Source organism: Armigeres subalbatus, unplaced genomic scaffold (genome assembly GCF_024139115.2).
Source record: "Armigeres subalbatus isolate Guangzhou_Male unplaced genomic scaffold, GZ_Asu_2 Contig937, whole genome shotgun sequence".
Lineage (NCBI taxonomy): Eukaryota > Metazoa > Arthropoda > Insecta > Diptera > Culicidae > Armigeres > Armigeres subalbatus.
In genome coordinates, this window is record NW_026943741.1 from 1,823,461 (window position 1) to 1,842,402 (window position 18,942).

The window sequence follows — 18,942 nt, forward strand, 5'->3', positions numbered from 1 at the left end:
AGAAGGCCCAGGCGAATGAGGGTAGCAAGAAGTCTAGGGTAGGCGCCAATCGCTCCAGGGGCGATGCCCTAGTCATCACGGCGGACGAGGCCAAGTACTCGGATGTTTTGAAGGCGATGAGGAGTGACGTCAAGCTCGGTGAACTCGGCGCCGACGTACGTCGAATAAGACGTACCCGGATGGGCGAGATGATACTCGAGCTGAAGCGGGGCGTCTCGCAAAAGGGCGCCGCCTACAAGAAGTTGGCGAAGGAGGTCCTAGGCGAGACGGTCAAGGTGAGGGCACTCACAACGGAGGTGAATCTAAGGGTTAAAGACCTGGACGAGATCACTGAAGTCGAAGAGCTCGTCACGGCACTGCGGCGACAGTGTGAAGTGGAGACGACCACCGCAGCCGTTCGGCTACGGAAAGGTCCGGCAGGGACGCAGGTAGCATTGGTTCGGCTATCTGCAGCGGACGCCTCCAAGGTAGTCAAGTTAGGGAGCGTCAAGGTGGGATGGCCGGTATGCCCTGTGCGCATATACGAGCAACCCGAAGTTTGCTTCAAGTGCCTGGAACCGGGGCACAAGCAATGGGACTGCAAAGGCCCTGACAGAAGCAATCTCTGCCGACGCTGGAGGGACAATAATTGTTTGATTTGTTCCAGCAAAGCTGTGAACAGCAAGCACCCCATGGGGGGTTCGATGTGCCCGGCGTTTAAGCGTGCTGCAAAATCAAAGTGCAGGTAACGCAGCTGGCTTGCTCGGCCTCGCCCGAGTGTTTGGTGTGCGCAGGTTTAGAGGAAACGGCGGAACACGTGTTGTTCGTGTGCTCACGTTTTCGCGCAATGCGTGACCACATGCTTGCCACATATGGTCTGGACACTACCCCGGACAACCTAGTTCGGAGGATGTGTAAAGATGAAGTTGGCTGGAACGCCGTTTTATCGGCTATCGCCCAAATCGTCTCGGAGCTACACAGAAGGTGGCGCGTGGACTCAAGGATGGCTAGTTCAGGCGCAAATAAGAGGTTGTCCAAGGGATCGGATATACGATACACGGCTCTTGAGAAGGAAGTAAAACGCTCATGTCGACGGGACAAGCGAGCGTGGGCAGACTCTCTGGCCGACGAAGGAGAGAGAGCTGCCGCAACCGGGGACATTCGCCTCCTCTACGATATCTCACGACGCTTAAGCGGGGCGAAGATGAATGCAACGATGCCTGTGAAAGACGCGAATGATCAGTTATTGACCGACCCAACTGACCAGCTGAAACGCTGGTTCGAGCACTTCGAACAACTTTTTCAAGTGCCAACCAGGCCATCACCACCTCGGCATGATCTGCCTAGGATCCGACGTATAACACGTGTCAATACCGAAGCTCCATCACTGCTAGAGATTCAAACAGCCATCCAAAGCATGAAATCGAATAAAGCCCCAGGGGTCGACCGCATATCAGCCGAGATGCTCAAAGCTGACCCCATGACATCCGCTCAACTACTGCATCGTTTATTTCGTAATATCTGGGACACCGCAACTTTCCCGGTCGACTGGATGCAAGGTATCTTAGTGAAGGTGCCCAAAAGGGTGACCTGACTGTATGCGATAACTGGCGAGGCATTATGTTGCTGTGTACCGTTCTCAAAGTTCTGTGCAAAATTATCCTAGCCCGGATTCAGGAGAAGATCGATGCGACTCTCCGGCGGCAGCAAGCCGGATTCCGTGCCGGAAGATCCTGTGTGGACCATATTGTCACGCTCCGCATAATTTTGGAGCAGGTCAACGAATTCCAAGAGTCCCTTTACTTGGTATTCATTGACTACGAAAAAGCTTTCGACCGTCTCAATCACGAGAATATGTGGGGCGCCCTGAGACGCAAGGGAGTTCCTGAGAAAATCATCGGCCTCATCGAAGCACAGTACGAGGCCTTTTCGTGTAGAGTGCTGCACAATGGGGTCCTGTCCGACCCTATCCGGGTCGTAGCTGGTGTGAGGCAAGGATGTATTCTATCACCGTTACTGTTCCTCATCGTAATCGATGAGATTCTGGTAGATGCGATTGACCGTGAACCAAACCGCGGGCTGTTATGGCAGCCTATAACCATGGAGCACCTAAACGACTTCGAATTGGCGGATGACGTTGCACTACTCGCGCAACGGCGCTCTGATATGCAGAGTAAGCTCAACGACCTTGCCGATCGCTCCTCCTCGGCAGGTTTAGTCATCAACGTCAACAAAACCAAATCGTTGGATGTAAACACGGTGACTCCTTCCAGTTTCACAGTAGCCGGGCAACCAGTGGAGAATGTTGAAAGCTTCCAATATCTTGGTAGCCAAATGGCGTCAGACGGCGGTACCAAGATCGACATAGGCGCACGGATCAAGAAAGCAAGGGCTGCCTTTGCGAGTTTAAGAAATATCTGGAAAAACAGGCAGATAAGTGAACGCACCAAAATACGAATTTTCAACTCTAACGTGAAATCTGTGCTGTTATACGCTAGCGAAACATGGTGTGTATCAGTGGAGAACACTCAACGGCTGCAGGTGTTCATTAACAGATGCCTGCGGTATATAATTCGGGCCTGGTGGCCTCACAACTGGATCTCAAACAACGAGCTCCATCGTCGTTGTCACCAGAGGCCGATAACAACAGAAATTCGGGATCGGAAGTGGGGCTGGGTCGGCCACACTCTACGTAGGGGCGGAAACGAAATTTGTAAGCAAGCATTAGACTGGAACCCAGCGGGACATCGCAGCAGAGGCAGACCCAGAGGCTCATGGCGGAGAAGCCTCAATAAAGAAATAAAAGAAGTCGACCGAAATCTAACCTGGCAACAGGTTAAAGCGATAGCCGGGCGTCGCTCAGGATGGAGATCTTTCAAGTCGGCCCTTTGCACCACCGGAGGTGTACAGGATCCATAAGTAAGTAAGTAAGTAAGGGATCGGAGTCGGCTTCATGGGTCATACCGGTGGTCATGCTCTGTGGTCGAACTCGATCCTTTTATCGAACAAGTGGCCGCGCGAAGAACAACATGGTATCGTCGCTTTCGCGGCGTCGGTCAACCGGGCGGGTTCCGAGCCCGAGGACGGAAAGGGGTCCTCGTCAAGCCTGGGGCAGGCGTAGGCCTCGCGTCGGCAAGTCCCTCTGTATGCTGGCGAATAGGCCCTATCGCAGAAAGGTCAATTTGGGGTGCACGCGGCATCATCATTTATGATACCAGTCGTGCAGAGGGAAGCAGGCGCGAAGTCGACCCTTCCCACCTTCCGAGGACATAGGGCGTGGTAAGGCCATCTGGAAAGCCGGCAACGCGCTGGCACGATACCATGGTGTTCTTCTAGAAAAGCGAGTTACGATGTTCGGTGCTGCAAGGACACGCAGCTAACCTCGAGGGTGCGTTGTGCACTGGCCCCCCTTTGAAGCATTACTTTCTGGTTGTACCGAAGGGACTATGGGCTTGGCGGCAATGGAAACGGTTTAGCGGGTCGGGGATGTAGTCTTGCCTCCGCACTTCCTGGACAACCCAGGATGTCTGTTGAGCAGATTCCCCGTCCATTGTTTAGGAAGAAAAAAAAAAACAATGAAGGTTCCGTACTGCTACTACATATAAAATCCATTACATGAGGCTGCGTAGTCACCTACGTCACCTTTGCGTACAACCCGATTGGGCTAAGTTCTTCAATTTTGTTTTCTATTTATAAAAATATTAAAATTGTTGACGAGAAACGTATATTAGGCACCAGATAATCAGATGTCGTCCAGTGCTTTTTTGAAGGATTCGACTGTTGATATGATCTGAACCTCCATTTCGGAGTACATTCCAGCTTAACACTTCGTAGATTTGCATACTTCTGCTGCTGATGGTGTTTCTTGTAACGTGCATCGAGCTGTATCCAAGGAACAATTTATAAAAGGTCTTCCCGCATGACATAATAGATGCAATACTGGAAGTGTTAGACGTCTCAAGATGGTTTCACGGCCAATGGCCGTTAGGTTTCTTCTCTGGATGTTGTACACGAAATGAACACTGGCTTTGAAGATTTCCTTCTCAATTACTCAAGACAGAATTAATCTCAAATAATCTTCTAAAAATAACTTTAGAATATCTTGGAATTTTGTTTTTCAAGATTGTTTATTAATGCCAATTTTTCATCACATTCAAAGTTTAAAAATTTACATGCAATATTAGAATTGAAAAATGTGATAATGTAAAATATCCTGGATTAAAAAAAATCTCAAAATAATTGAAATTTTCTTATTGCCAAGAATTCTTTCTGATTTTTTTTTTGAAAACAATTTTCATGAAAAAATCATCTAAAATTATTTTATCATAATTTGAAACTTTGGAAGATATTCATCAATAAGTTCCATTAAAATCTTTTGAAAATGCCTTGCTCTTCGAATTCTGCGAGAAATTATTACTCATTAATTTCTAGCAACTGGTTCAGGCCCAGGATGAAGATTTTTCAATTTATGGTGTGATACACTTGTGTGTAAATAGTTGACTGGGCGTTCAAAAATTGACGACAAACAGCTCAAAGGAAAATAAAATTTACATAGGCTGGGGGGTCGGACCCACCACTTTGGGAAACTATGTTTTATACAATTTGTATCGTTATTACCGAAAGGTGAAACAAGTTTTTGAGTGACTCACACTTTTGCCAGACATATTATTTTCAAATGATAGTTATTTAAAACATTACTAAAAAATAGCTTTGGTAAATGAATGTTTATGATAAATAGTTCAATTAATTCGTTGATTGGTCATATGAGGATGTAAGTCTTAAGTCAGTTCTTCAAACTAAATCATTCAATACGTTCAGTCACAGAAGCTGAATTATATATGACACATGGTTAAAATTAATCACAACAAAAGGTGTCCTACTAAACAGCCCTGTTCCAAGCTGGTCGTTACGTCGCGGTCGAACATTCTTTCCGAACCGGACCACCAGCGAGCCCAAGCAGTGAAGTAATTGAGCTGAATGAAATTTATTGAAGAAAAGCGTTCGTCTCTTTAACGGCGGTTCAAATTCTCCTCTTCCCAAATAATGATAGATAAACAAAACACATAGCAGGCCAAGCAAACGGGACTCAGCGGGCCGACGAAATCGATTTTCCCTGTGCTTGTTTGGATGGGTTTATTTTTAATACTCCACTAGTAGAAGTATGTATTTAACTCACTACACAAATCTAGGCAAGCGCTGCTGTTGGTCTCATCATTAGAGGCAGTGCAGTGCGCCGCATGATGTATAGAAACCACTAAAAGGAAGATGTTGTTTGATGACTTTTGGAAGATAGGAGGCACATTTCGGTACTTACTTCTTCAAATTTTTCCCTCATCTCGGCTCGTTCCTCCGCCGATAGTTGCTTCACGCCACCACCGCCACGCATGGAAGCCATTTTCGTTATCTTTTTTGCTTGCTAGCTGCTGCTTATCCCCTGCTGATGCGCGACGTTTCGCCGTCTGCCTACTTTGATTGGGGGAGCTGTTTTGTTGTGATGATGATGAGGACGGTGATGGCAATGCCTCCCGAAACTACAAACACTCTTGATTTCTATTCCGGTGCCGACCGACGTCGTCTTCACTTGAACCCAGGAAAACACTCCACTTCTCGTGGCTTAATTTGCAACCAATTATTATCAATTTCCCTGAATCACTTGGATCATCCCTCGTGCGCTAGCGTCGTCGAAGACGAGACCTGCGAGGTTTTTTTACACTCGAAGCAGATGAAACCTTTCGTTGCCCCACACTTTTGCTGTAACTCCAGCCGCTTAATTATACTCCTCCTCTTGGCACTTACTATACTTGCTGGAAGCAGATCCACGGAATTTGTGTCACACTCACACAACACGCGATTGGCACGAAGTAGCAAGCCAAGCACTTGGTCGCAATTTGGTATGGAAATTTTTCACCAAAAATGCTTTGATATTTGATCGGATATTGGTTTCTTTCCTTAGAGCGGTAAACTGCTAGTTGTAGGAGCTCACTGAAGCAATTTCTTGGAATTGATTTCGGGTATATTTAGCACCACCGGAGCACAAAAACATCGACGAAAAATTTAGTTAGGTACAGTGGTATATATTGCAAAACTATTGAATAAAAAAACTACACTTGAATTTTGCACTCAAACACACCACACCTTTCTGGATCCTTAGAGGAAGGTGCGGACTTTAAGTCGCGACGGAGTAGTCGGGAATTTTTCTGGGATGAACAATAATTTCGGATGAGCCGAGTCAATTTCAAGACCTTCTGCGACTGGAAATTACTTCGCACTGAATTGATTTCGAAAACGTTTGGAGGAATTTAAAACACCCGACAGGACAGTTTCTGCGCTAGAAGACTTCAGTTTGGTGAACAGAGTTACAAGGCGTTGAAGCACTAAACGAACGGGGTGCCACAATTTACAACTTCAACTAGACTCGGCCACGAATAAACGTAAACTGAACACTGTGCGATCCAACGCTTTGCGAAACGATCGCTTTTGCTGTTTGGTTTGGCATGACACACATACACATGCACAGTCACACCGATACGAGCGCTGTTGAGCCGATGAGGTTATACTTTGTATTGATGAGCTGTCAAAGCTTCATTGTTTGGCCGTTGATGCTGATCACAGGGATGCCAGTTAGTCGTTTATCCTTCACTGGGCCACTTTTTGCGATCAATGTGATAGGGTACAGGAAACGTTCGCTATTGTTTTTTTTTTTTCTAGTTGGGGGCTCGCTAATTGGGGCGAAACCCAATTAAAAAGCAGCTGAACGTCAGAATGTCATGTCAAAAACACGTTGACGTTTTGTTTCCATGTTTGGCGGGATCGATATTTTCTGGCGCGTAAAATTTTCCTTTGTTCAATGCAAAAAGTAAACAACATTGACGCTTGTCAAAATGCCCCAATTAACGAAAGGCATTCGCTAGTTGGGGTGAGGTTGTACCCCAATTAGCGAACGATCACTGCACACTCAACATAATCTAAACATTGTTTTTTCACCTGAATTTTCAGGTACATTTTACGTGCACACGTAACTGCAAATGCTTCTTAAAATTCAGGTGAAACTTACGTGTCCGGTAAATTCTATCCAAAACTCGTGTGGAGCATATCTGATTTTCACGTAGAATGAAAATTCTATCGAAAAATCAGGTAAAGATTACGTGGAAAAAACCTACGTACTTTTTCAGGTGGAAACACGCGCGTGAAGGTTTCCGCTACCTGTTGTTGGTGTTGGTTTGCGTGAGAGAGTTATCAAATTCGTCAAATCGTCGTTTGAATCTTTGTTTACAAAAGCATATAAGTCATTTTGAAAATTTTGTCTTGAGTTATTCTTTGCATATAATATATATCTATGTTGTCCCGCATTATTTCGAACCATAACCATAACATTTGTCAGATCATTCATGACAACAAATAACATTACATACCCCACTAGGTGTTCCAATCTGCCAAATTCACGATTCAGCCATCATGGATTTTAGTATGGGAGAGCCAGCCGGTTTGTTTTCGTTTTGCACTGGAAATGAATTTTTCACCCCCGCCCCCTCTTCCACAAACTTGGCAGATTGGAGCACCTAGTACTGTATTCATCTTGACGCAAGGCATATCTTACGAATCTTCTTTGGACAGATTGGACTTAGGAATGCTGTGCCATCATATTCCATGGAAGATTCCAAGAAAGTTCTGTAGTATGCTTGCGGTCCTTGCCTTAAATGTCAAGGAAATAGATGATCTCACTCGGTGTAGCAAATCCTCAGCCAGAATGGCTGCCCGTCGGCGTCCGAGTCACGAATGTGTCGGTTTGCCTGCGGTCCTTAAATGGCAAGGGAATAGAATATTTCGCCCGCCGGACAGGCTGTTGCTGGTGGTCTTTACGGCTTCCCTTCTTTTTATATCCGATCATTGCAGGCTGCTGTTCGCTGATTGGCTTATGGGTAATATTTTTTCAACCAATCAAAACAGATTGGAGATTGGAGTACCAATTGTACTCCAATATGAATCAGCGATCATAAAAGGTTTGAACGACATTTGCTGCGTGCTATGAGACAAGAAGATAGCGAAGGTTTCGAGGAATACGTATTTCGACTTCAAGATCAAGCCAACCGTTGTATGTACACGGATACCGATGACGTTATCGTAGATCAAGTGATCGAAGGCTGCCGATCATCTGAGCTCAGGAAGAAATTGCTTGCAGACGGTTTAACGCTTACCGAAACTATTATGCTGGGAAACTATGGATTTTCCAGGGATTTGCATCAGGAGGTGCAAAAACAAACGAGAATGTACGACAAACCTTCATCGTCGTACACTGGAGGTATCGTACAACGGGTGGACGGAAAGTACATTCCAAGGAACCGACCTGAATCCTCTCGACGGTGTTATAACTGTAGCAAAACTGAGACACATCGCAAAGACGTGGATAAATGTGCAGCAAAGAATTCTAGGGTAAAATGCCCAATAGTGGACCCTCAACCAATAGTGGACCCTCCAGGCATTTTTTCATTATTACAGCACAATGGAAACATTTTGCTATGAAATTCCATCGGGAGAACCTACCTTACAATCCTACGATTTGATTACATGCATTGAAAATGCTATGGAAAGTAAAATTAGATGATTTTTTACAATTCTATAAAAAATAAACACGAGAGTGTCCATTATAGGAATATTTTGGGGGGTCCATAATAGGGAAGAAGAACGTCCCGAAACGAAACATGAAAATCAAATGAAGTGTCGACTATAGGGAAGCAATTTCCTATTATGAACCCCCAGGGCACAGACAAACAGACGTAACTCTTCATACAAACTGTTCGAAAAAATATCGTCATTCACTTTTCAGAAAACACTACTGCCATCTGTTATCAGAATCGCGAGAAACAGAGTCGGCCATGATTATTTCCCATTTGACGTTTGTTCCTAACGCATACATCTATATCAATCATCATCATCATCGTCATCAACACAGAAAACATTCAGCAGCATATACACTAATCAAATGTCAAAGCGATTGAACACTAGCGCCTCTCTTGGCACAATCGCGTAGCACAGATGTATTTCAAATCAACCGTTGAACACGTGAACGATGTTGAAATGGGAAGTGTTACGTCTGTTTGTCTGTGCCCAGGGGGTCTACTATAGGGCAAATTTAGTCCAACTCTACAATGTTAATTTCAAAGAATAACGTCGAGTATTTGAGTGTTTTATGTATGTATCGTGAAGAGGAGATGCAGAGCTTGATATTAGATATCACGCAAAATTAATATTTTGAAAATTTCCACTCCTTATGCCAGGAAGAGCAAAATTTCGCTACTAGGGGGTTCACTATTGGGCATTTTACCCTATTTGTCATGGATGCAAATCGAAAAACCATTTTGTTGTATGTTGCCGAAAACGTAAAAGGGAAGTCACAAGTGATTCAAATCAAAGTAGACCGAGTCTGAAAAGGATACTTCATAACATCTCAGGAATCAAAGGACAAGACTGTATTTTTCGTTGCATTGGATCAGGATCAAGATGAAGTGTTGGCTTTGAGCGTTGGTAGAGTCACGATCAAACTGTTGGTGGATTCAGGATCGCCGGCGAACATTATAAACAACGCTACATTTGAACATAAAAACAAAAGGCTATCATAATAAATGAAAAAAAAAAAAAAAAACGCCGGGGAATGACGTGCAGCTCCATTACTTAGCATCTGATCAGAAAATCGATTTTAAAATTGCATTCGAAACTGAAGTCACAATATTTAACTGGAGAAGAATCGGGAGTATGGACCCATTTTTCGGTAGCTCCAAAAGGACAGACGAATCTACTGAGCAAAAGCACAGCTTTTGACTTGGGGATATTAAAGATCAGATACGTCATTTATCGCCGGAACTACCAGCTAAGGACCGAATCAACTTCCCGAAGGTTCCTGAATTTCAGTTGAAGATCCAAATTGACGATTCTGTCCAACCTGTCGTTCAAACAGCAAGGAGTTCAAACAGCAATCACGATGGAAGCGGACGTAGAAGAGACAATCACGGAGTTACTTGAGAAGAAGATCATCGAGAGATTTGAAGGACCCTTAACCTGGGGTGGCATTGTGCATCTCGATTCGAACGTAATTCTATCGAGTCGAACATGTTTGGCATTACGGGTTTCGATTCGATCTCGAAAACGACTCATCGTTCGAGTATGATCGAGGAGGTACAAGAATAACGAGATGTTTTGGCATTATGGATGCTCGATAGCACACTGAAAAACGACTCAAGTCGAATGAAAAACACTCGTCACCTTTTAGCTTTCGAATGATGTTCGAGAGTCGTTTCTTGCTGAAAGTTTTTCATTATAATTTGTTCTTATTTCTCTACGAGAAGAGAATAAATGTTTTATTATTGTTTCTTGAGAAAAACAGTGTCTTAAGTATACCTACTTTTACAGTTCCCTGACAATATGCAATCTCTAATTATCCCGAAATCCGCGTAAAAACGACTTCAACTAAAATCGGTTTTTCGAAGTTTTCACGTATTTCTTGACGATTTCGATAAACCGCGTGAAAAATCGAATCCAACAATTTAACTAATACACATAGAAACATCAAAGTAATTTATTATCGAATCCTTCTTTAGCTTTAAATTATTTAGCTCAAAATTTGATCTGTGGCATAAATTCGAATAAACATAAAACTTATAATTTGTGTGGTAACAATATCTCAATTTACAAAACGTGTCATATCGGCATAATGTTTTAATCGGTTGCAACTGCTCAATAAATAATATTGCTTTTTAAAGTCATCGAGCACAATTTGCTTGTTTATAAATTAACTGTCAATTCATGCCATGAAGGATGCCTTTCCAACAGACAACATACTACACGCAGATGAAATTACTCTTTTTCTCTCTGTTTACTCACATTCGCCATGCGCTGAAGGTTGTCTCTCCAGCAGGCGGCATACTAAACACGAAGACAGCTATCTCTTATTCTCTCTGTTTACATTCCGTTTGACAGAACATACTCGATTGAACTAGTACAACACCATTCGAAATCTTGTACTGCGACTGAATGAAGTCGAACGAAATACATAATGCCGCAATTTTTTCGAAACGAATCGAAAAACTTACGAATCGAGTGATTCGATTCGAGATGCGCAATGTCACCCCTGGATATCTCCATTAGTTCCAGTGCGGAAATCCGATGGAAGAATTCGACTCTGCGTCGATATGGGGGCAGCCAATAAAGCGGTGAGAAGCGAAAATTATCCGATGCCAAATATCGATAATGCTATGTTATTAATAACAAAGGTAAAGTGATGCTTATAACTTATATTATTATTGAAAAATAAATAAATAACTTGTTTAAAGGTTGCAAAAGTTTCAAAAATCGATTTGGAGTCTGCTTATTTTCATTTCGAATTAGAACCTGCCAGCTGGAACATCACTACTTTCGTAGCAAGAAGTGGTGTTTATAGGTTTCGCCAGTTCATGTTCGCCGGTTCGGAATTAAATCGGCACCTGAACTATTTCAGAGAGAAATGGAACATTTGCTGTTGTGTACATGGATGATTTTATGATATACGGTGCCAACGAAGCAGAGCACGACGAATCCCTAAACGAAGTTCTCAAACGACTAGAATCTCTCAACATGAAAATCAATGAAAAGAAGTCATTGTTATCAGTCGAAGAAGTTACATTTCTAGGCTATTTTGTTGGCATCAATGGTATCCGTCCAACCAACGAAAACGTTCAAGCGATTCTAAACCTGAATCCTCCAGCGAACGTTCCGGAACTGAGGTCACTGTTGGGATTGGTCAACTTCCTTGGGAAGTTCTACCAAATTTATCAGCAGTGACATACAACATGCGAAAACTTCTGAATAAGGAATGTGTGTTCATGTGGGAAGCTCGCGACTCAGCTGAGCTTTATACTTTGAAAAAAAAAAAAGCTCTCAAATATTGATTCATTGGGTTTCTTCGATCCTCAAGACGAGACGATATTGATTACTGATGCTAGTCCGTACGGGTTAGGAGCTGTTTTAATTCAGGTCAGTAGTTAGGTTAAGGACCTAGTTAAGGTGTTATTATTGTGTATTTATTATACCAATGACACACTGGTGGTACAAGTACCATGGTACAAGAATCTTGAAATGAATGCCATACCAATTATTGTCTTTATTAAAGACAGTCTTGGAATAATTTTCTTGTTCTCTTGTACCATGGTACAAGTACCACAGGTGTGTCCTGAAGGTCTGTCTCATTTGGAGAATTAAACTTAAAAGTGACAGTTCGAAAATTAAAAAATCACCCCGTTATAAGAATGGCTGGTGCTACCCAGCAATTCCAATAGGACATCGATGGAAAATGATTCGATATCTGTCAAAATTAGTCTTGCTCTGCGAGCAGGGTTATTTGGCAATTAATGATATGTCACTTTTAAGTTTAATTTCAGTTTAATTATCCAATTGAGACAGACCCTTAGTATTAGATTGTGTTTTTTATGACAGGTTAAAGATGGACTATAACGTATAATTTGTTGCATTTCAAAAAGTTTGGCAAATTACGAGCAAAAATATTTCCAAACAGAGAAAGAATGCTACGCAATTGTCTGGGCTATGGATAAGTTATTTATGCATTTGTATGGTTTACATTACACTTTGGTAACGGATTGTAAGCCACTCGAACACCAAGTCTCGAACATGCGATCTTTGGATTTGCAGACGGATACTCTACCACTGCACCATACTGCACATCTTGAAGTATTACGGATTTTTGTCCAACATAAGCTACACATTTTATATCTTTACAACCGCTTGAAACTTCTACAAGCCATTTGGACTGAATTGGTTTCGATTGTATTACGATTCACATAGACATTCATTCGCACTGATATAGGATAGTGCAAGGAGTATACGATGCATTCAATACAACATCCTTTGACAATAATCTGACAAGGTTGATATACAATGCGATTCAGATTTTTGATGGACGCAAATGCGACTTTATTTGCTGTTTGTTATACGATATGTGGTTTACTGGGTATGATTGCCTGGATATGGCAAGAAAGGCTCCCGAGCCTCTTGAAAGAAGGCTTCCGAGCTTCTTGAAAGGAGGCTTTCGAGCCTCTTGAAAGAAGGCTTCAGAGCCACTTGAAAGGATGCTTCCGGGTCTCTTGAAAGGAGGCTTCCGGGTCTCTTGAAAGGAGGATTCCGAGCCTCTAGAAAGGAGGTTTCCGAGCTTCTTGAAAGGAGGCTTTCGAACTACTTGAAAGGAGGCTTCCGAGCCTCTTGAAAGGAGGCTTCCGACCCTAGCAAAGTCTTAAATCATAATGAGGGCAAATTGAAAACATATATATATATATATATATATATATATATATATATATATATATATATATATATATATATATATATATATATATATATATATATATATATATATATTTTGGTACCAACCCAACAAACATTGGAAGCTGATAGAGTGCTTATTGGATTGGCCCAGGAAACAAAAAGCTGTCGAATTCCTCCAGGATTGGAAATTGTTGGAAATTGTCTCGACGTCCCTGGGCATAAAAGTCCCTGCCCTTTGGTTCAGAAAGGGTAAGGGCGCGTTCTGCCAACTTGGTCGAGGCAGATTTCAAGTGTGAACAAGTTACTACATGGACGTTCTAAAGTGCCTGAATGAAATGTGTAGCTTGTGAGGAGCCCTTGAAGATGTGATGTTGGATCAGTATCTTGATATTAATCAGAATTTATAATGTAAATTATTATAATTTTTTTAAATAACACTACTTTATTCCGTTACGTATTTAGTATACTAGATGTTTTAACTAAAAACACAATGTCAGTTTTGATCACAAATAAAATGTCGGTAGTAATTACAAACTTATACTTATCAGTATTTTTAATTGATTCGCGATCCTAATTAAAAACTCCGATATAATAATATTCATAGTTTATCGCGTGTAGTCATAACGTTTTGTTTAAAATTACAAGACCTAATAATGATCCATAATTTGCATCCGCTGAACCATTCTGAACGGCCGTATTAGAATATCACCTATTATTTCTTCTCTGCTTAAATAACAGACGCGAGACGCCTGATGCTGGATTATCTGATTTTCCTCAATCTCTGGTGCTTGGCTTCCCGGTGGAACTTATATTGAGTATCCTTCGGAAAGAATCTGTGCCCGGGATGGGGGAGTCAATTAAGGCAACATTCGTTTGAACAGTGACTTGTCTTTGTGGGCGGGGACTCGAGCTCGAGGTAGCAGAGACCCTCGCGTGCATGTTGATGGTGTTGGTTTGCATGGGAGAGCTGTTGGATTCGTCGGGTCGTCGTTTGGGTCTTTGTTTGCAGCAGCGTATGGGTAGTTTTGAGACTTTGCTGCCGTAGTCTGGAGGGATGACTTGTGCGCCATTTTACAACATGCATGTTTTTCATTTTTCTGTTAAAGAGTTCGATGAGTACTACTCGTTAACACCATTTTTGGAAAATGGTGAATACGTCACTTTTTCAGATTGCTGCAGTTTGGTCTTGAAATGATATTCTCAAGCATTTTTCTTACATTATTTCTCCCTCCCCTCGAATATGTTATCTTGCCGCAATGGGTGGGCTTACGCCATTAGCACTGATATGGAAACCAAAGACATATCCTGTCGTGGTGATATCACATGTTGACTATTTTTTGTTTAATGCCGCGTCACATATAATCTGGCATTGATGCACTGATTTTACGCATGTGCATGTGATTCAACGAACATCATATCTTGGAGCCTTGAATGGTGGTGCAGACAGGTAGAGGTCCTTTTCATCAGTGATAATGATCTCTGCTATGCGGCAATACTTTTCTGAGGCGGTCCCTGATGACGATGAGTCGTAGCCACGCTTAAACATAGCTAGGTAGGAATTAACCAGTAGAAAATATCATCAAGACATTAATAGGGAATTGACTCTTGGATTCACTGAGTAGAAGTTTTATCAAAACTAGGAACGTGGCACCTTTTTATTTTGTTATGTCTCACTTTAACGAACCATAATTAAAAATACCACAAATTAAAACGATGGTATGCAAACAATCTTACATTGGCTTCAATCTCGATTTTTTTTTTTTTTTTTCAAATAGATATGGAATAGGCGTGATGAAGCTGTACTTTGCCACCGAAAAGTGAATCCTATAGCTGACCACGACCCATAAAATTACAGTAATGCTACGCTTGTATGTAAGGCTTTGAGACTATTAGACAACTTAAAGACCATTTCTTCACGTTTGCTTAACTCTTAAGCGGTTCTTACTTATACGCTTGAACTAGGATACTCGCCTGAGAGGAGGTGACCTTTAACAATAAAGACAATGAACTGACATCAAAACGTAACATAATCTACAATGAGTATAGAATTGAACTGAATAACGTAGGAAACATAAGATAACTAAGGCAGACAGAGTAATAATGACACAGTGCGAAACATTCGACATAATTATGACTAGATTAACAGTAGATCCATAGACATAAAGATCTACCATAATACTTCCTAAGCCTACCAAAAATTTGAAGCTTAAGAAATGTCTGTAAAATTATTACCTGTTGAATCTTATTCGGAGGCGATTTCGAAGCTTTTGAAACCCAATAGGCCCATAGCAACAGTATTCGGTGTTGTTAAGTTGAGAATTTTTGATGATTGCTGGGCGCACGGTACTGAAGTGTTGCCTGGTAATTAGACCAGATAGATTCCAAAATAAATTTTAAACGAGTCATATTTATCAAAATCTAGTGCGTTATTATTGTTTCAAAATGCACTTCTATTCAAGTTTTCTCTCTTTGTCATCTTATCTACAATAAGACTGACTCTCGCGATAGATTATAAGCTTATTATTTTTTGAGCTTCATTTGTTTGATGGAAACTGCAAATTTAGAAAAAAAAAAATGACTGACTAGTTTTTGTTTTCGTTAACATTGTAGTAGGGATAGTAGTGATGATGGCTGATCTCGATGAAATTGTGAAAAAAATGGTTGTTGATATGAAAATGGTGATTGTGTGGTTATGCAAGTGTTAGTGAAAAGGTTAATATACAAGTTGGTATTGGTGGTGTAGACATAGTGACAGAAGAAGCTAGGTAAAAGATAGAGTTGATTTAAACGGGATGGGAACATGTTCGCAGTGAGTATGAAGAATGAAATGCAATATTGAGTTGAGGTGCTAGAAGTGGGAATTATTTTTTTTTGTTTGGTATCCAGCTGGAGCTACCTGGTAGCTAAAATTGTCAAGACTGGACCCGAACAGAAGTTTTGCTTCTACTAGGACCAATACTTAGAAGAACTAGTCTATGTTGACCATTTGAACACTATTATTTTTAGTATTGTGAAAGCTAGCAAAATCTCAAAATTTCTGTTGTAGTATAGATTTCCCTTTTACCCTTTCCATTGTCGTTTTCCCGTCAGTCTGTCAAGCAAATAATGGAAGTTCTAATTTAAAACGTTTTAAACACACAACGAAGGTTATCTGGCGAAATGTAAAATTTGAGCAGAATTTAAATGTAAAGTTTAGTTTATAGTTTCTTGGAGCCGACAATCAGTACCTAAAAGCAGTCTATGTTGACAACGGGTGATACCGTTGCCACCTCCAAGTAACACTTCTTGAAATAGGGATATAATTAGATGTTATGTTATTGATTATACCAACATTATTTAAAGGGCGAAATACAAGTCTAGACCTTAACATAAGTGTTACCGTTACTAGTACCAATATTTAGTACAATTAGTTTATCTTCATGCGGTGAACACTGTTTGTATTGAGTATCGCGTAGTAGCATATTGTCAAAATTTCTGTTATTGTTTATAAGTTGTATTTCGTAGTAATTTTACAGTCTTTCTGTCAATTGTTAATCCGGATCAATAAATAGTTACAACGAAAGTGAATTAGTTTAACGTGAAGTGAAAATAGGGTTTCTTGGATATGACATTAGATACCTAAAAGCAGTCTATGTTGACAACGGGAGGTAATATTGTCACCTCCAAGTAACCAATCTTGAATAAAAATGTAACGATATTTTCATATTGTGAACAAATCAGCGAAATTCTGCAAATTTTGTTATGGTAATAAGATATATTCGCCCAAGAGTTGTCTTCATATTTCACACATAGAAAAAAGGTTTTGAATAATTGTGTATTTCGTTAAGTCATCCTAATATCTGAGTTCTAAGTAACGTTCGATGCTAAAGTTATATGAGTTAAATAGTCAGTATTTTTTCAATATAATCTGTTGTCGTTGCGTCGTCGAGCCATATGAATTCAATCTATTGTAGCAAAGCCAGGGGATACAAGTGTTAGTAGGTTTGAAAAGTTCATTTCCCAATAAGTCAAACGTTTCACACGATGTCACTTCATCTCACCCTGTTCAATTCACCCATCACCTATCTGTCTCAGTCATTTTCTGTACCTCACGTTATTCAGTTTAAGTCTATAATATTTGCAAATCATGTTGCGTCAACTGTTAGTTCACTAAACTTCCATTCTTCCCATCTAATACCATTGGTATTATACCAATCTCCGAAGGGTTACCTACGCTGTACCTTGCCTTCGGAAATAAAAGTCCAACTTTAGCTTTTCATACACAACACAATACATAAACACATTTTTGGCTCAATAAATAGTTCAATGATAATATAAATATAAACAATGTTATTTCAAGTTACCTAGAGTTTAAAATTTTTATTAATTTTAAAGTGTTTGTAGAATGAATTTAAAAATCTCAACGATAATACCAGAGCGTTAATGAATAAAGTTTCCAATGAATGATTAAATTTGTTATGATTAAATTATTTAACTCTATGATTAAAGATTATGAATAATGATTTATACGTTTTTCACCATGATTAATGATTATGATTAAAGATTAAATTATTTTTTGACAATGATTAACGATTATGATTAATGAATAAAACGTTTGGAGTGTGATTAACGATTACCAATCATGATTAAATGTTGGCACAATATGTGTATGATTAATGATTAACGATCGATATGATTAATGATTAATGATTATGAATAATCAAATTAAATGATTTACATAGTGATCAAATAGCAAGTAACCTTTCTTCCAAATTGGATATAAAAGTTATATGATTATGATTAAAGACTCATGAATAAAAGCGATGTATAGAATGATTAGAATCGATGATTAAAGAATAAACTCAAAACAATTATGAATATGATTAGTGATTAATGATTAAATGTAAAATTCTATGATTAACGATTAGTGATTAATGATTAAATCGTATTTTTTGTATGATTATGATTAATGAATAATGATTGAATAACCCATTATTCATTAATCATGATTAAATCTATGATTAATCACTAATGCTCTGGATCAGAGCTTCCCAAACCTTTGAGTATGCGACCCACCTAGCAAAATTGTATATGTCTCGCGACCCACCTATGAAAAAATGCATTTTACCAAGTAATATTAAGCATAAATTGAATCAGAATGTAATCTGTTTCGGCTTCTTCCACATAAAAAATATTCACGTTACCTTACATGTACAAATACAAAAAATGACGAACATGGTATTAATTGTCAAAATGTTTGCGTTTTTATTTTACTTCATTAAGGGGACAGCTTTTAGGCATAAATGTTTAAATAAAATAGCGTTGTGATGGATATTTAAAATAAAATGCGGTTTGAACATGAAATAATGTTCCTGAAAAAAATTATCAAAAGGTTCGGCATTCGAGCTGCAATTAATATTTGTTCTGCGCGACCCACCAACAATCCGCTCGCGACCCCCCTGGGGGTCGGGACCCACAGTTTGGGAAACCATGCTCTGGATAATACACTCTACTAAAAGAAAATCGGAGATCATTACGCTAATAGAGGCAGCAAATCTACTTAGTTTTTTGCTACAAGTTACTGGTAATACTACTACAGCTACTGCTATTACTACGAAAAATATATTAACTATTAAGACAACTATTACTACTCCTAAGAGCTACAGCGGATGATCGTTG

General features: G+C 40.4%; 1 protein-coding gene across 1 annotated transcript in view; it reads right to left on the bottom strand.

Annotated features, from left to right (window-relative positions):
* LOC134204856 (plastin-2-like) overlaps window positions 1–6,408 on the bottom strand; it is a 163,343-nt gene extending 156,935 nt beyond the window's left edge. The window contains exon 1 of the mRNA XM_062679654.1: window positions 5,294–6,408. Within this exon, the coding sequence (XP_062535638.1) occupies window positions 5,294–5,374 (81 nt within the window). The 5' untranslated portion in view covers window positions 5,375–6,408. The remainder of the gene's footprint in view (window positions 1–5,293) is intronic.
* Window positions 6,409–18,942: the final 12,534 nt, after the last annotated feature.